The 20,170-nt window shown below is 39.4% G+C and overlaps 1 protein-coding gene across 1 annotated transcript in view; it reads left to right on the top strand.

Annotated features, from left to right (window-relative positions):
- The window catches only part of LOC310986491 (metabotropic glutamate receptor 4-like), a 173,858-nt gene that overhangs the window by 120,822 nt on the left and 32,866 nt on the right, over positions 1-20,170 (top strand). The window contains exons 4-6 of the mRNA XM_083972420.1: positions 11,023-11,158; positions 11,372-11,526; positions 11,833-11,973. Coding sequence (XP_083828546.1) covers positions 11,023-11,158; positions 11,372-11,526; positions 11,833-11,973 — 432 coding nt within the window. The remainder of the gene's footprint in view (positions 1-11,022; positions 11,159-11,371; positions 11,527-11,832; positions 11,974-20,170) is intronic.

The raw sequence follows: 20,170 nt of genomic DNA, 5'->3' as shown, positions 1-20,170 counted from the left end.
TGATATGACTAGAAAGGATGATAATTACATTTTTCTGTCTGTCTAACACTGACTCTCTGTGTATTTATCTTTAAAACAGCAAAATGCCAAGAAGCTACTCAATTAGGGACAAAGCATGAAAATGGAAAAACATGTAGCGTGCTGTCAGCCTTTGACGGTTTTCACGCTGACATGTCAAAAGGCCTGAAGTTGTCCTGCCTCCGTTGTGCCTCAGCATATTAACCAATCCAGGAAATGTTTTACTTTCAAGTCTAATTGCAGCTTTAATTGATTAATTCTGACACTGTCCTGTACAAAAACACAAAAAAAACAGCACCAACAACAATAACAAAAAACAAAATTGGTTTACAGATTTCACGATTGTCAAGAGCAGTATAACAGCTCTGTTGAAAGACCACAAAGAATATCATCATTGTCATCCCCAGCATCATCATCACAACACAACAGCTTAAATATTATTATATTTATATTACATGTTTGTATTATTACAACACCCTTTGCCGTTCAGTTCTGTAGAAAGCTTGTGGTGTTGCTGCACTGGCATGTGTTTTGGTGAGGCATTGGTGTTATTTTGTCCTCTGCACACAAACATTACAACACAATCAACATCGCTCGCAATGAGCTGTATAACCAGTAATGACCGTCACGCCAACTGGTGCTCCCACATGACCAAAATGTTGAATGGTGAGACGCTGCCGTCCTTGAAGCTCTATGATGTCAACAGTGCAGCTAAACGTGTACAGCGGTGTACTACCGGAGACCGGCCATGAGTGTGGTCATTTTAGTGACATAAAAAACAAATAAGACACAAAGGCCGTTGAGTGATTTGATGTCGAAATAACGTGAATTTCAAATTAAAATCATGAATTATTCACTAATTGATATAAATAAGACACATTTAAAGTTGCAATCTGTTTCCATGTATGAATTTATCAAAATCTATTAATAGCTTGCGTAAATTTAAAGCTGTACAGAAAAGAAAATTGAATTTGAGCCCACTCTGGGTCATAAAATTAGTGTAATAACTCATCTATCAGACGATGTAGGCCAAACTTTGTGCAAAATGCTATTTTTGATTAAATCCGGAATGAAAGTGTTGTATTTTTTTTTCGCATTGGATAATGCAGGCGCACGGATTATACGTCGGCCTGCTCACGATTCATCAGCCACTGATATTGGATCCGTCATCCGTCAATCAAACATCTGAGACAACACACATGAACCGAGCTCGGTCTTGCCCCAAGCTTTGTATATCCCGCCCACTCGATAACGACCAATCAAATTCGTTTTCCTCACTCGGGTAAACTCGTGCGGCAACTCGTGACAACTCGGCACGACAAACGGCCATTTCTGTACACCTTTAAATAATGTGATTTCTGAGCAGTTTCTCACTTACAGCTTGAACAGCCTTCAAGTGTCAAATTCACCAATGACTTTGCATAGTAAAGTTATTATAGCTAAATAATTTCAATTAGCTTTGACTGTATCCTGTTGACAGGAACCGAAGCTTATCGAACTGCCCATTATCTGAACTCAGAACAGTAGAAGCTCGACTGCTGAAATACTGCAGCATCGTGCACATGAACTAAACTAAACCTGCACACTAAGCTGTAAGAGGGAGCAGTAGCAAGTGGACAAGCAGATCTGCAGTAAGTCTTAGAAGTTTGAAACTGAATATTGTTACACAAGTAGAGCAGCTCCTTTCAGGAATAGCTCAGTATGTAGGTTGAGTGTGTAGACGAAACGAGAGAGGGAGAGAGAGAGGTGATGATGGTGACCAGAGACTGGTAATTAGTTAGAACTTAGCAATTCTGTATTTTGACACAACCAGTCCAAGTTGCATGGACTGCACTTTTTAAAAGCAGTGAGATTTCAACAGTATAGCACATAGCTTGATGGCCACTGTGGCTGTGTGTTGGACATGGTTAGAAGTAGAGGGTGGCTGCTGTGAAACTACAAGAGAAAATCTAATTGAGAAAAAACACAGTACAGATTAGAAGGACCAATATCTGTTTTGGACTCTACCACCTCCTGAATAACTCAGCTGCACATCAGTTCTCCACCAGGTCAACCAGCTTGTTGCTTCAACCAGCATTCAACCAGAACAGTAAAGTTTCAGTCCTTAAAAACCAACAAATGAGTGAATAGATGACATAGTGCTCAAAGGAACTGCAGTTGACTTGAGTTGATAATTCACTACCAGCAGCTTTTCCTCCCATTACAAAGTCATTTGATCCATTGCTTATGGAGAGAAACACACAAAAAAGCAGAATAAAAAAGTGATTTGATGTCGAGTGAGATCATGTTTATCAAGTTTTTTTTTTTTTTTTAGAAGTCGATGAGAAAGTTGTTTAAGACTTAAGAGCCCGTTCTGCAATGTTAAATAAACTCTTTTAAAGTCTTTAAAAACATCCTGGTTCTTTGCCTGGATCAAGATTTGCACTAAAAACTAATCACTTGTCACTTGGCCCCTGGCTGAAGTCTCTAAGGTTTCTCTGAAATCTTTTAATAAGTTTTGGAGATATCCTGCCAACAAACAAACCAGACCACAAACGAACTCCCCCTGGCAGAGGAAAAAATGACTAAATCTGATATTGATTTCTAGATCTCCGTTATTTTTCATCGGCAGACTTTTTCAAAGTAGCAGTTGCACTCTGACACAGAACAGGCCACACAAATATCTGTGGGTTGGTCAAACAAATACAGCTCACCTCTGCAATAATATCATTTCAAATATTACAATATTTGAGCAGATACAGATTTTAAAGGCAGATAGCTATTGGAACAGCCGGTCAGAGGATCTGAGAAGAACTGGGAAATATAATAGTCACACGGATAGATGGATGGATGATTAATTGATTGATTTTATAGCACTGGATAAAATCAAAGAGGTGCTGTGCTCTTGCTTGATTGAAAGTAAGGACCAAATGACCTCTAACCATTTAGAGGTGAGAAAAATAAAGCCAATGAAGTCAAGATGACACATTTCACATGTTAATTATTTTGGCACCACAGACCAAAAACATGTGTGGCGAACAAATAACTGGGGAAAGATGTACAATTAAGAAACTCAGTGGAGCGGAAAAACAACAAATTGTGTTTTCAGACCTAATAGTGTTGTATCTCTGTGGTTTAATTGAACATGAACTGAGCATGGACACGGCATAACAGATTAAAGTGTACAACAAGCTATGCTGACAGGGCTTGCAATGGGAAATATGTCTTGGAAATGTATTAAAAGAACAAACAAACAAATAAACAAAAACCTTCATTGGGATGTAATTTTGTCTGGCACATCAGACCCACTGCTAAAGTTACACTTGGCACGGAAAGAGAATAATTTGCAAGGAGAGATTATCTCAAATCTCCTCACATAGCCACAAAAACAACCTCCTGACGCAAAGCACACTTTGCATTGTAAATGCAGCTCCAAGGTAAAAAAAAAAAAAAAAAAAATACATCACAGGCAAAGTTAACTTTCTAGCATCAAACGTTTTACGTCTCAGGATCCGGTTTTTGCTCTTTGAACACACTGTCAGTTCAGCACTTCAAGTCCTCCGTGAACTTTAGTGACTTCTCTGCAATTCACATTTCATCTGTAGAACTACAGCATAGCTCCTTGGATCATCATTATTGTGGCAAATAGTTTACATATGTCATATAAGGTCAACATAGTCTGATCTCATCCAGGTTTGACCTCCTTTAAATTACACACACTGACATTCTCATTAATCCGAGCAATAACCGATCATTATTAGTGGTTTAGTGCTATTAGTATTCATTGTAAGGGCATCTGTATCTTATGTATTTTTTATTTTCTTTTCTTTATTCATTTCTTTTTTTCCTTGGGGGAATAGCTATAACAATTGACAATTGACAAATTACATAATGCATTTAAATTGGAGCACAGAGCACGAAGGCTGTAGTTTGCAGTGGAATTAAAAAGCCGGCATGTTTTATAGGACTTCTTGCAAGGTTAGCAGACTATGTTTTTTTCTCTTACAAGGTCTGATTTGAGGACTTGAGCAGGAAATTACTTGATTCTTTTTTTTACATGAAAGCCATGAGACAGGAAATGGACTCTTGGTAATGTGAAATACAGGCAGAGTGAAGGGACACCAACAATCCAGAAAACCATTGGCAGCTCATCGTGTGTTAAGCATCTGTAAGATTTTAATCCAGGATTTCTCAGCAGGGCCTCATCACTCACAGAATAACCACACAAGGAGGCAGTAGGTTAAGTCAGAGGCAAAGCTATAATGTTAAATTCATCTTGACTCACTGCATCTTAGTCTTTATTTACCTCAGGTGTGTATATAAACTATTAATAATGTTATCACTTATTGTATCGGCATCAGTTATGAGAAGCAGGAAGTTATCAGTTATTGTTATCGGTGGAAAAAAAGAGTTAATGTGCATCCGTATTTCAAACTTCTGATTGCAGGAGATTGAGATCTTAGCGTGAGCGTTAGCCTTAGCCTATTGCCCTGGAAACTGCTGTTTGGTTGTGACAAAGCATCACTGTTCCCTGTGGACAACGCTTGCAATTTTCTCTCTAAATAGGATTTATTGTCACAGTAGGTGTATACGTTTTCGAGTTGAGTTTGATTCAAGTTGTTAAGTTCATGGTCACTGAGTGAAAAAGAAGAAGAAGCTGCAGCGCCAGTCAAACGTGCAGTGCAGGTTGAACTGAAGTCATTTTAGTTGATGATTTTTAACTGCAGTGTGTACTGGCTGTGGAAAATTATATCTCAGTGAAGCCGGGTTTATCAGTGTGATTCTTATGTAGAAATATGCAGGAAGCAAAGAGGAAGAGCGTCTAAAACACAGGGCACAAAAGGCATTCATCACGAGCTTGTAATACAATATCAGGTAATGTTTTCAGCTGGTGTGTGTCTGCGTGTGTGTTTGGTTGGGACACAGAGGATGAAATGCAAGTACATGCACTTGTGGTCATTTACTAAAAGTCCCATGTGTGTTTGTGTGTGTGTGATTGGTACAACTCAGCCACAGAGACATGTGTGACTCCTAATACACAGGGGTGTGTGTGTGTGTGTGTGTGTGAGTGACTAACCCAACGTGTGACTCGTTACTCTAATCAATTTTTTTTTCATCTGTTCTTTTTAATTAATGTCGCTTTACTTTCCAGTGTAGTTAGTAAAAGGACATTGTAAATGAGCCTGTGATGAGCGCTGCCAACTGACGTCTCTGATACGGAGTGAAGTCTTGTCATAGAGTAGAGGTCTGCTGTTTACACTGCAGCCTGGTGTCACTTTCAGATGAAGTTTTTTTTGCATTTGAATCTTTGCTTCAGATAAAATATTTCCTGCGTTTTATTTTCCCATGAAAAGAAGACCTCCCTTTGATTTTACATTTTCACAACTACTAAACTATTACTAGTCTCTGCCGCAGCCATGGGTCAGCTGAGTGATTCAGAGAGAGCTAAGCTTTTTCTGCTTGTTTTGACAGTATTAAATTATTCAGCTATATTTTCAACAACAACGACTTTGTTCTCTTCTCTATACATCTTAGACATATATCTAATCATTAGACTGTTTGTTTCAGACATTAGAGTCCTGAATCTCCTTTCTGCTAATGTGAAGATCATCTGAGTCCAGTCCTCACAAAACAATTACATTTAAAAAATAAATAAATAAATAAACACTTGTTGCTGATGTCATGGCATTTTTTTATTTGGTGGTGTTGATCTCACACACACCATGACTGTTTATATCTGGGAGGCATCTCACTATAGATAAAAAGCAGAAATAGTGGAGGAAGAGAAAGTGTCTCAACCATTGTGGCAACGATGGACTGCGTGACTGTGGCTGTCCTAACACTGCAGCAGCCATTTGTCACTATTAGTTTCCATTAATCTTTGTAAAGACATAGTAGTTAAGATAACACCGGGATCCTCTGCCACCGTGGCATGTGAGAAAACTGCAGCGTGATGGCGTGGTTTGCATGCCTCTCACTTATCTGAACCCATCCATTTACTGTAAGTAAACACCCAAAATGACCCATAATGGAGCTGTTTGAGTCGAATGGACAAGCGGGTCATCACACACAAATGGCTGGAGTGATGAAATGCTGTCATGACTGCAGCAGAGCCACACAGCCCCTGCAGCAGTCTACCATAAACTAAATGACCTGATGATGTGATGCATTAAGACAGTTAAAGTGTGATTTTAAGGTTTCCACGCATCACTTCGAGCATCAAACACGCTATGAACTCAAACTTACAGACTTACTCTGTCATACATGTCCAAAGGCAATACCTGCATTAAAGAAACATACAAGTTTAAGACAATAAAAAACGTTAAGCAAAATAATTAAGTGTTTGATCCTCCAGCCTTGTTACATGAGGTCTGATAGAGCTGCGTCAAAAAGCATCACTCCTTATTACCCCACATCCTGTCATGTTCAGTGTAACGATACAAATCCTCTGACCTCAGTTTGTGTGCATTGATTCCTGTTCCTCCCCAGTTAGAGAAAGAGTTGAGCAATCACAGCTTTGCAGGTGGGATGAAGTGAAAGATTGCCTGTTAGCTGTACTCAGGTGTAGTACTACTTTGTTCAGTGCACTGATTTAGTCATGTTTCTGTGCAAATGCACAACTGCCAGAAGACTGAATTATGAAAGAAAAAGGATGATTTCTGTCTTTTAATCTTTTCTAATCAACGATTTAGATCACTACCAGCTACTACACACTCTTGCGGTGGAACTTTTTCTTGCGTATTTGTTACTGCTGGCACTGAATGAAGTCAGTGATGACTTTTGGCCATTTCATTTGTTTTAATTAGCTTTCTTGCATGACATACTCTTTAGTGATGATCAGACTTTTAAGTGTTTCAATACTGAGGCACTTGAAGGTCTGTTCATCTCATTCATACAGTTGCCCATTAAGCTGGAATAAAATATATATATATATATATTTGGTAACACTTTACTTGACGCCTATCTCTATAACACATTATAACCTATACTTATAATGAGGTATAATGCAGTTATAGCAATGTATAACTATAGTTATAAACACTCATAAATGATCGTAATGCTTTATAACAATAATCATAACACACTATAAAGTATTTTATCCTGACTTACAAGGGCAGGTATTATAATACGTTATAATTGTTAGTAACTGGCTGACAATGCCCACATTTATAATACATTATAAATATAGTTATAATGTGTTAATTGGCTTATACACTTGTATAACTATCATTAAAAACACTCATAAATCACACAAGACTTTATAACAATAAGTAGAGCATTATAACTCTATTATAATACTAAGACCTTATAATCCATTATAAAATGTTCTATGATGTCTTATGCTTATTGTTATAAAGCCTCATGATAATTAATTAGTGTTTATAATGATAGTTATACACTTATAACACATTATAACTATATTAATAATGCATTATCGATGTGGGCATTGTCAGTGAGTTACTAACAATTATAACGTATTTTAATAACCAACCTTATAAGTCATGATAAAATGCTTTATAGTGTGTTATGCTTATTGTTATAAAGCATTATGATAATTTATGAGTGTTTATAATTATAGTTATACAGTGCTATAACTCATTATAACTCATTATAAGTATGGTTATAATGTGTTATAGAGATAGGCGTCAAGTAAAGTGTTACCATATATTTATTTTATCTCTTAAAGGGATAGTTCACCCTAGAATGATATTTCGCTCATTATCTACTCACCCTCATGTTGACTAAGGGCTGGAAGAATTTCCAGAGTCCACCGTCCCTTCTCTTAGTTACAGGGGGTCTTGGCATCGCAGTGCATTTCAATGCAATGGTTGCAAAGGGACACCAGAGCTCTTCGTAAAAAAACACACACAAAAAAACATCCAAATACCTCCATGATGCTCGTATGTAATGTCCGTCTTGTGCTGAAGCCCCAAATTGCGTAATTGTCCCGAAAAAAATTAAATAAGTCTATATTTTAAGCTTGTTTGTAGCGGAAGCTTCTCGAAGCTTCTCTTCCTGGTCCGTCCAAATCTCGCGTGATTTGCGCCGGCGTCAGTGCGGTTACTGCGAATCACGCGAGATTTGGAGCTTCAGCACAAGACGGACATTACATACGAGCATCATCGAGGTATTTGGATGTTTTTTTGTGTGTGTTTTTTTACGAAGAGCTCTGGTGTCCCTTTGCAACTGTTGCATTGAAATGCACTGCGACGCCAAGACCCCCTGTAACTCAGAGAAGGGACGGTGGACTCTGGAAATTCTTCCAGCCCTTAGTCAACATGAGGGTGAGTAGATAATGAGCGAAATATCATTCTAGGGTGAACTATCCCTTTAATGCAAATGATAGATAGTGTGTTCTGCAAACTTTATTGATCAATTTCTTCCAAACATATCACTGTGAAAATTAAACCACAATTAACTTTTATAGGAGTAGAAAGAGGAATATGTCTAAAACAAAATTATTCCAACTTAATAGGCCACCGTGTATATATATTTTTTTTGAACTGACCACCACAGAGATTCCAGTCTTGCTGAGGTGAGACAATTGACTACTAATTGGTTGAAGAGCTTTGTCCCCACTGCAGCGCCATAATGTGCCATAATAAGATGTGATTTTTGCATAGTCAAGTGGTCATACTGTAGACCACTCACTTGAAACTTATCCTCCATTGTTTAAGATGATTTCACAATAGCCTTCCCGAATTAATAACTTTTTCATTATTTCTCATCATTATATTTCTAATTATTTTGAAAGAATGCACAAGTCTTGACAGAGATTTCATTCCTAAACAAAGCAAAATAGAAACTGATGCAGACCACAGCATTATCTGCTAGAGACTTTTATTCATACAGTCTTGATTTTTACTGTTGCTTCAGTTTTGCAGAATCTCTTGTGTCCACTCTTATAACAAATAGACAAACTAAAACTAGTTCAACAGGTCTGCAAATTTACATTGATTTTTGTGAGAGAGTTTATTTATGTCTTTATTGGAAAATCCTCAACAGGAGAAAGAAGAGCTACAATAAAAGGCCTTTATTGTGAACACATTACAGTAGCGTGGCTCAGATGGGTGTGAAAGTTTCACACATTTCGTTTTTGGTTTTTGGTGAAGACCTGACCATGCCTCCAGTCTTTTGTCCTACCTGGACATCTCTAAACAAGATGATGGCAATTTATTTTTCATAAACACTCAAAGTCTCGACACTTGTTGGAGATTTCTTTCCTGACACAATTGAATATCTTTTGCATGTCTGAGGACTGAATTTCTGACCCTCTCAGATTTAATGAGGTTTGCTGACAGCTGTGCAAGAAGCCGATAGTTTGGTCCAGCGCCGGAACTCAGTCTCAGAGCCCCAAACTTTGTCAGACAGCTAAATTGGGATGAGTTTAGCTGCCCTCTCATTGAGCTGGGTACCAGGTTGGAAGACCACAGAGTGACAGGCGTCTGCTCTGCAGAGTTTTGCACAAAGACATAGACACACACAGACACACAGAGGACAATAATCTTTGTCACACATCCTAAAATAACACAGAAGCCTTTTCGCTGTTGTGTCTCTTCTCTGTGGGAGCTCCATGCAGCGGGTCACTGAGCGTGTGGGTGTTGCATAAATTCATGACTCAGCCTATGGAGAGAGATGTGTAATTTTAATTAATTTACAGTTAATTGTTTGATACCTCCTGCTGGTTGTTTCCTTTGATAGTTTTTCTTTTTTTCTTTTTTTTTGGAGAACACTTTATCAGCCTTTCACGTGACACTACAAATAAACTCACACTCTCCATGTTATTAGTCACTGAAGCCTCACTGACTTACTGAGTGTTGCCTATGTTGGCTGGAGATGGTGGCAGGAAACGTGTGTATTAATGTGGCATCTACAGTGTACAGTAAGGCATGTCTTGGCACAGTGTGCTCGCTGTCCTGAGAGCTGCAGGAAGCTCAGGAACAATCCTTCAGACAAACATGCCACACCGAGGCTCTCTAAATCTCACCAGAGAAATCCTGTTGGAGAAGAAGTGGAAACTTTGCTTCGACTGCACAAAACATATCTCGCTCCGTGCTTGCAAGGACTCGAAACGTTAGTCACTTTGTGAACGTGTAGTGGATCTTACTCTGAGGACTGTAACTAACTGTCAGGGCTTTACAGCAGCCACACGACGACTACACAACCTCTCTGCACTCGTAGAGAAACAAATCATCCACATACATGCTTTGTGCCCGATTAAGACATTCATGCATGGAACCCCACACACCTTTAAATCCAAATACACTCACTCCACACTGGTCTAACTTAACTTAATGCCACAGAAAGTAAACGGAGGGTTAAATTGTGTACCTTCTCTAAGAAAGTTGGGAACTAAAAGAAGAGATAAAGGTTTCAGAGGTGTTCAGTTCTTAGACTGAAACAAGATCACACTGTGTTCCCTTTTTATAGGAAAGTGCTAAAAATCTACATAATTACACCCAAAGGAACCATAGGAAAAGTAATAAATATGACTCCAGAGATGTTTTTGAAAAAAAGTCTCCTTCAAATCAACATTGGTAATGTCTACCAGATGTGTGTGTGTGTGTGTGTGTATGTACAGGAACTGTGTATTCTGCTTATTATTTAGAGCAACAGCACTACACAGTGTCATATCATTCAGTGTCTCACAGATAATATTCAAATTTCAACCTGACTGTCTTAACAGTGAACTCAGCATGCTGACACATTGCAAAAATTAGACCACAACAAACTTTCTCATACGGTCTGTTATCCCTCTCCTGGTCAGTCACTCTTCAGGGAAATGCAGCATTGCACTCTCTCTGTTTTCTCCAGGTTAAACTGATGAAGTGGCCTCAAAGCCCTTGGCTTCATTAAGTCAGCCATGATGGTTTATTTGCATCTAATTATATTCAGATTCAATTCACAAAATTAAATATGTACAGTGCCACTTTTGAATTTATATGTTTGGCTCCCGTGCCTCTGTGATGTGATTTACATTTCCTCCTATGACAATCTGACATCTATAAACCTCTGTGTGTTCAGGTGGTGTGTGCATCTCCCAGTCAGTCAAGATTCCCCGGGAGCCCAAGCAGGGAGAATTTGACAAGGTCATCCGGCGACTGAGAGAAAACCCGAACGCAAGAGTGGTCATACTTTTTGCCAACGAAGACGATATCAGGTAAGGCGTGCGTGATAATGGCTATACGAAACACTGCTTTGAAGATTCGAAAAAACACGACCCCAGCAGAAAGCACAGAGACGTGTCTGAACACAGCCGTTCCAGTCCAGCTCTGCCAGACTAGTGTGTAACGAATTGCAAAACAAAATCAAAGTGGGGCTGGTTGGAACGTCGACCTTATCCATGGCAACATCTGTTTCCTCACCTTTGCAGGCGGCTGCTCCATGCTGCTAAAAAGGCCAACCAGACAGGTCATTTCATCTGGGTGGGTTCGGACAGCTGGGGCTCAAAGATCTCTCCGGTTGTTCACCAGGAGGAGATGGCAGAGGGAGCCGTCACCATCCTGCCCAAGCGCCAGTCAATTAGAGGTACGGAGAGGGGCATTGTGCATACATCAGATCTGCTTGTCTTCTAAAACTCATGTGCAAGTTCCAGTGATTTTCTTTTTCATGTGACACAGAGCTGTGTCTGTTTGCAGAAAAATACAAGTTGCTTTGTTTTTGATCTAAGATTCAGTCAAAAAAAAAAAAATGCAACAAAGTAAATTGAACATATGCAATATTCAATTAATTAAACTGTATGAAACAACAGAGCTCTGACTCACAAACTGAAGCAACACTGTTGTTTACACTGACACTCGCTGTCAATGACAAAAAACCCATTGATCTGTTTAGGGTTTGATCGTTACTTCATCAGCCGAACGCTGGAAAACAACAGAAGGAATATCTGGTTTGCTGAGTTCTGGGAGAACAACTTCAACTGCAAACTCAGCCGTCACGCCGTGAAGAAAGGGTCCGGCCTCAAAAAGTGCACAAGTAAGATGTTCTCCTGTTGGGAGGGAAGGGGAAGAAAAAACAACAACAATTGAATCTGTCTTCTTTTTGTTTAAACTTTTAACCAACTTGGAAACATTCAACGTGTCCAGGGAGGTGATGCGTGAATGTGTTTTGACAGCGTTTCTTACCTATTAAAAGTGGAGTAGCTATACATTCAGTATTCAAAAATCGCACCTCATCTCACAGCTCATTTCAGTGCTGCACTCCATTTCTGCTGAGTCGAGCGCGTTTACCCACGTGGCTATAACGAGTGGATGGCTTAGCCGGGCTGCATGCTTAAAGCTCCAGGCTCAGTTCTATACGATACACAGCTGTGGAGAGCACAGTCTGTCTTGAGGTGGAAAAACACTGTACATTTTAAGATTCAAACACCAATTAAGTAACTCAACATATATATAAAAGATGAGGATAAACTAGTGTAATGTGGGTTTTCTTCCTGGCAGTACTCTCACTTATTAATAATTCTAATTTTCAGTTTAATTAATTGAACAGAATCTGTTTCTTCTTGCTGCTCTAACTGTGATCGGTATGAAAAATTCTTTATTCTCAATAAAAGCTAATTTAATGAACGCTGAGAGCTGCGTCATTTGGATGTTGTGATTGAGGACGAGGGGCATAATTACATATATTGTGTATAATTACATATGAGAGGCGTTCAGGCTATTCCTGACAGTGTCTGCGTGGTCAGCTGCAGTTGCACCTGGACATGTATGTATATTTATATTCACAACCAGTTCATCACATTCAATTAGCAACCATGAAAAAAAACTTTAAAACACTTAACAGTACAGCAGTGTTAAGATGATTACCTTGTCATTAGCAGGGCAGCTATTATTAACAGTTCATCCAGTGAAATGGTAGACTGTGTTTGTTGTCCATCACCAGGTCTTTGCCTGGTCAGTCTTAAGATGAGCACCACACACAAATTAAAGAGTTGAAGGTGGAACAGTATCATGAAGTGACTTCCACCATCAGCCACAACAATATAACAGAACTGGCCTATTGGTGTACATTTCTGTTTACAGAGTTCAATCTGAACCATTTGTAATTTGATCTGAAACTTAGTTTGTGGTTCTAATTATTTTTCCCGGGCTTCGAGGCTCAACTCATTAAACACTGATCAGTTACATCATTAAAACAGGTGACTGGTATCACTGTTGTGACTGATCAGTGTTTTATTAAGCAAAAATGTGAAATATTTGTCGTGCTTTGAGGATTTGACACCTCTATCAAAGACTTAAAATCCTTAGATTCAGGACTGTTGATCAGACAAAACATTTGAAGCTGTGGGAAATGATAATGGTAATAATTTATTTTATTAGTTTCTATGAATTTTCCTTTTTTTTCAATTATTAGCAGGTGTATGGCTACATTATTAGTCATAGTCCTGACGTAGAGCTTGTAGTCAGCAAGAAACAGCTTTAGAGGAGTAGCCAAAATCAGCTTCCTGTCTGTGCATCAGGTTCAGGTCCCTTCAGTCAATCCCAACTGTAAATAACCAACCAACCACTACTTAGCCTTACCATTAGTTTCATCATTAAAATTGAACATTTCCTATGATTTCACCCAACCAAGTTTTATGGGCTACAGAAATTTAAGCTTAGAGACTGGGCTGTTAGAGCTGTGCTGGACTGTGACTTAATGAACCACATTCCCAACCTGCTGTTAATAATATTTGGTCTCTTAAAGTAATGAGGGAAGCTGAGGATTGAGAGCTCATTCAGTAAACTAAGAGTTAGATCCTGCAATTTAATGCAGAAAATGCTACTACCCTGTTTGAATTTACATTTGCAAATAAAAACTCAATTTCAGATTCAGTTTATTTTCTCAGATATGACAGGATTGGGCAATATTGCAAATGATATGTCACAGAGCCTTGGATTATACACTCACAAACACAAAATGAAAGATTAGTTAGATTTAATATTTCAAATTTAATACAGTCAGCCCCAGTCTGTTTAAATAAAGATATAAAGATAGCTTATCGCACAGCGAGGGCTGATTCATGTGCAACAAATAAAGATAAAACATTGCATTTTATGACATAATATAGTCGGAGATGAGGTGTGAAGTTGAGGGACATGCAGGAGAGAAAAGCAGAATAGCTCAGCACGTCATTACAGGGCACTAAGTCGGAAAATCACTCACTTTCACATTCATACTCAAGGGCAATTTCGAGACTCTTGTCCGACTGAATTATTTGTCTTCAGGCAGAAGCTACACAAACTCTAGGGAATCAAAGGGAATCAAAATAACAACCTCCTTTCTGTGAGATGACAGTGCTAACCACTGAGCCACCACACTGCCCTGGAGCCAGATGTGTGTATGCACAATCTGCATACACAACTTTCCACACAGCCACTGGTATTTATAAACAAAAATGTGTCATGACAGTTTGTGCGCGATATGTCCGCACATGCTTCACACAACAACAGTTATCCAGACCTCCCTGACTAAACCCAGTTTCACATTCTGCTGGACTGCAGCTAAATAAAAGAAAACATCAAAGCCAGGATCCAGGCAAAACATTTTGTTGTTGTCGTTGTTTTTTTTCAGTGCAGTAGTGTTTATGAATGTGTGGATTAATCCCATTTTTCCTCTCTCTACAAGCATAATCTTGTTATATATTTATGTATTAAATGTGAAGTTATGGCAGAACCGTACAAAAGTTGTCCCAGGAAACTTTTATATAGAGCAGGTTGACTACTCTTCATGATATTTTATTACAGAGACCCATATTCCCAAATGAGCAAGCACTTGGCGACAGTACCAAGGAAAAAAGTTCCTTTAAAAGAAAGGAATCTCAAGCAGAACCAGACTCTGGGTGAGCAGCCATCTGTCTGGATTGGTAGGATTGAAAGAGAGATACAGTAGAAAGAGGAGAAGGACAGCAGGAAGAAAGAGAATATAGCACAATGTTATAGATGTATGTTATCAATAATAATGATAACAGTAAGAACAATAATGATAATAATGGGTAGTTGGCTTGACATCACAGATCCAGACTCCATGGGAAGGAATACCTGCAGAAAACGACAGAGAGGGAGAAAAAGCTGGGTTGGTGACATGCATTAATGAGATATGAATGCATACAGATGGAGAGGGAAAGGAGAAGAGAGGAGAGGGGTGCATCATGGGAAGTCCCCTGGTAGTTTAGGTCTATAGCAGGAAACTAAGGGATGGATCAAGGCCAGCCCAAGCCAGACCCAACTATAAGCTCCATCAGAAAGGAAAGTTTTAAGCCTCCTCTTAAATTTGGAGAGGGTTTCTGCTTCCTGGATCCAAACTGGAAGAGGCATCAGGAGGAGATGAGCCTGAGAGCTGAAGGCTCTGCATCCCACTCTACTCTGGGAAACAAGTAGTAAGCCTGCACTATGGGAGCACAGTGTTCTAGTGGGGTAATAGGGTGCGATGAAATATGAACGTGCCTGACCATTAAAGGCTTTGTGTGTGAGGAGGGGATTCAGATTTTATTCAGGGTTTTTCAGGGAGTCAGTGCAGAGATGAGAATATGGGATGAATAAGATCTATTTTCCTGGTTCTAGTCAGAAAACCCACAGCAGTGTTTTGGATCAACTAGGGAATCCTTAGAGACTTGATGGAGAGGGAAATGTCTACTACTATAGCTTAGAAGTAACAGATGTATGGATTAGTTTTTGCTTCATCTTTTTCGACAGGACAGGACATTGTACACAAGTTCTGCTGTGTTATGCTGGTGCTTGAAAAAAGGCAGTCCTTAAAGTTTGTTTGAGGTGGGAATTAAAGGATATGAACGCATCCTGATGGCAGTGTTGCTGGAGGCCCAATGCCATCTAGAGTGATTACGTCTTTAGATAATGTGTTTTGAGGTGTTTGGGGCCAAATACAATAACTTGAGTTTTGTCTGAGTTCAACAGCAGAAAATTGTCGGCCATCCAGGTCTTAATCTCCTAAAGGCACACTAGTTTCATCTGGAGTCACTGATAAGTATAATTGTGTGTCATCTGGGAAACAATGAATGTTTATTTTGCCTAAAGATGGAATTGTTCCAAACAAACTCTATTTCCTGTTTACTGTTTGTGTCACCCCACAAAAGAATTTGTACAGCATTTTGTTCATTTCACTTGAATGATGGCCTAAAATTTCACAGTAAAAGTCCTGCAGCCTTCCCCTCATATGCTAGGTAGAGTTTCAGTATGACAAACCACCAGGAAGTGTTGAGGTTTTTTTTTTTTTTTTTTTTTTATATTTTAACATTTATCAGAGATTTTTTCCACTCCTGCCTTAATGAGTGTCTAGCTTTTATTTTAATAGACAAAGTACCATCGTTACAAATGGGGTGGATGAAATATTAGAAATGCATTAAAGTTTAATTGCACCACAAACTACATTCTTTAATAATGACAAAGTTGAATGAACACCTCTCCAAAACGGTTTAAGCAAAACCTGAGCATCATAATCTTCATTAATGTCAGATTTATTGCACAGCTGCTGCATTAAACCATATTCACTTTAGCCAGGCGTGCCTAATAAACTGGCAAATGCATGCATATTGTTTCACAACACTGTGTGCGCCATATGCTCTTTTGCAGTAGGGTTAATCAGTAATGTGGAAACCATCCCTTTAATGCCTGTAGTTGTAATAGACCAGTGAGCAGGGCCGCTTTATGGCAATACATACTGAATGTACAGCATAATTATGTATGTAAACAGCAACACAAATTTGTCGGTTATTGATTATTTATAATTATATGTATATTTTATATATTCACATTGTACACATATTTCCCTCCTGTACAAATCAAAGGCTGCTTGGACGATGTTGCTAATGCCCCATAGAGTGTGTTGATAACCATTTACATGAACCTGCAGTGATCATCACGCTCATACATGGGCTGTTACTGTATCCAAATGATGAGAGATAGACAGACCCCAGTGTACAGAGTCTGCTGCTGTTTATTTATAGACTCAGGATTTAACAAAGGAACGTCTTGGCCAAACAATGAACAAGTAGAGCAGTGCTGCTGAAACAGTACAGACTCACTAAATCCACTGGAGACAAAGTACAACTTTTACTCAAGAGGTGGGCTGCAAAACCAACAGCTGGCGTTGTCTTCACAGGCAGTAAATCCCAACACTGAGCACAGAGAAGAGATAACACAGAGGGTTATAATGTAGGGTAGCACTCAGGTGGATGAGATAAAACTGATACATGATTTAGACTTGAGATTGGTAGGAGTGACCCCAGGTTACCGCCCGTGGGAATGCCACACAGAGCACGGGCGAGTTCCTTGGGGAGCAGCAGTGACAGTTCAGGAGTGTGTCGTCTGATCAACACCCCGGATAACACCCGTCACATGTAATTTCACCGTGTCTGAGACGAAAAATATGGAACAATGTGTATACTAACCTCGGCTTGGCACAAAGACAGTATATATTTCTGCTGCGGGGCTTATAAAAGCATTGTAGTCGTGAATCCAAAGAGACTTTTATGTATCTGCCCCTGGGGGGATAATATAGGAGGTTACTGGAATATTTACAAGTATCTATATTAGTCTAACAGATAAAACAAATTAAACTCAATTAAATCCGGTTTATGTAGCAAAATTCACAAATACAAATTATAGAAGTAAGCAGTATATTTGTGTTAATATAAGTCTTAAATAGTTATATCTTCCGATGGGAATCACTTATATAGAGTGTTTGGTCCGAAACACGGGTCTGTCAGTCACTCTGCTCTGCTGTAAGCCGAGGAGAAAACTTTCCATGTATCCTACAACCTTTATCCAATGAGGAGAGAGAACGACATGAAGGGCTGTGTGTGCAGCCAAGGGATGCGCGTGAATGTGGTGACGTAGGGACGAGGACCAATAGATCCATGACGAGGGCGGGGGCTGCTAACTCCATCGGCTGACAAGAAGTTAGCCAAAACGACCGGATCGCTTACTTCTGCTTTAAGTAAGATTCAAATCTTTAGAAACGGGTTAGGGAAAATCACTTCCTACGTAGCTGGAAATTGTTTTCAATAGCTGGTTTTGTGCCAGTGACTCAAAAATAAACAACAGTGTTCGTCCTAATAAAGGAAAATGTTATTCAGTGTATTTTTAATGGATTTGTGTCTGTGTTGACAAAATATCACCATACATTACCAGTCTTGTCCTTTGAAGTAAAAAGAAGCTGCTATTACTGTATGCTGGGTTAACAAACTAAACAAACTAAATCTAGGTTAAAAAAGTGAATGCAGTAATTGAACAAGTGGACAACATCATATATACACCATCAAAATTCCAGTGCATAGAAAAGTAAATGATCCTTTGAATAAGTCTCTGTACTGTGAGTGTTCACACACTTGAAGTTATTTACTCTTACAAAACCTTGGAGCAGGATTTAACTTCATGACTCAACATCCTCACATCGATAATACGAAGAATCTCACTGTGGTAGACGTGAATGAGTGAAGCAGTGAGTATCTCTTTTTGTCACTCGTCGTGCTCATTACAGGCGTTTGAGTGTAGAACTTGACTATCAGCTCTGCTTCACGTGCAGAGAGCCTCACAGCATTTGTTTGAGGTTAAAGTGTGACACTCCTGGCGCCTCTCCACCACTGGAGTGCCCCCGCCGTGCCTCGGAGGCAGCTGCAAGAGAACCACATGGGGCATGCCGCAGAATCATTGGTGTCCTGAGAGGGTTAGACTGCTCAGCGTGATCAAAGGATAAGGAGGGCATGAGTGACTTGGGAGAAAAGTGAGACTTGTCTTTTATCTGTGAATGAAGGAGATGTAAAACTGATATTGATTAATGTGGAAAGGAGAGGTGAGGTAGAGCAGGGACCCATGGCACCATGCCTCCTATGCCTACTGTGTGAAAGTGATGTTTGGAAGCAGCAGGAAATTCAGCAATGCAGATAAAGCGAGCTTATACTGGGCCTTTTCATCTCTAGAAGCATCTCCAGAATCTATTTTTTAAAGCGCTTATCCTGCTCACAGTTGCAGGGGAACCACGGGGAGGCACATTTATACCACACATAATCAAATTTTACATTTCTACATGAAGATAAAAAAGAAAACAGATCAAATGTGTTGCTTAGTTAAGATGGTCTTATAACCAGATTACACTAGCTGTTTTTCAGGTTGAATCAAATTAGTTATAAGTTAAACTTGGAGATTTCTACTACTGTTTACAGTTTCCAAGCTCCGTTCACACTCCTCTACAGTTAACTGCAAACACTTTCCAACATAGTGCGGCTGCTTAGATCCCTTCTGTAGATAAAGACTCACACTTTTTGAAGAGCACAAACAGACAGTCCACTTTTCACTGTATCTTTCCAGACATCAAGCGGCCCTTCCTACCCGAGGAACTCGTCCATCGCTGCTGTGAAATAGAACAGACGCCAGTATGCAGATAACACAGAAACCAGGCAACAGTGAAGCTTTTCATGTTGTAGTCTGGCCAACTCACAGGACTAATGAGCAGTCATTACAGCTGACTAGATTTGCTGGCTACAGTTTGTAAACTCAACAACCAGAGACTAAACTATCTGTAAACCTCATGCTGCCTGTAAACAGGCTTTTATCGAACCCCTTAAAACCATAATTTAAATCCTTTTGCCCAGAAAAAATAGAAATATAATTGGTGTAGCGGTCATTAGCTTATCCTGGCTTCTCAAAGGATTTGCTGCTTTTCGCCTTTTACTTTACGTCCTTTGTTCTCTTATCACCACTTAATCAAAAGCATACTTAGCAAATTAACAGCAATATAATTGTTTGTTGTATAAGAAAATTAAATTGTCTTTTTAGTTTAGTCATTTCAGATAAATAATATATGAAAGAGCAGCACACATAGTGGCCAGCCCAACTGGTTTGGCAGGAAAAGACTGGATGGCCTGTGGCCAGTCCCAACCTAAAAGAAAGGTCAAAGGTTGTTGGCCCACACTCATTTCCACAAAATGTCTTACTGTTTGTGTCACTTCAGAGTGGAAGACACCCACACTTCACTTCTGCTTTGTTTAATCTGAATGGATTTCACTGAAAGCAAAATGGCAGCCTGCAAAATGTGTGTGTGAGAGCCAAAATACCACTGAGGAGGGAGCTAGAGAAAGAGACAGAGAGAGAAAGATGGAGGGAAATAGGAAAATGGTCTTATGGAGAGGAGACAATACAAAGTTAGTGTGGGTGGTCTGCCAGGCCTGCAAGAAAAA

The sequence above is a fragment of the Trachurus trachurus genome (genome assembly GCF_905171665.1).
Source record: "Trachurus trachurus genome assembly, chromosome: 5".
NCBI classification, from domain to species: Eukaryota; Metazoa; Chordata; class Actinopteri; order Carangiformes; family Carangidae; genus Trachurus; species Trachurus trachurus.
The sequence above is the reverse complement of the archived record's forward strand: the minus strand, read 5'-3'. Positions and strand labels throughout refer to the sequence as shown.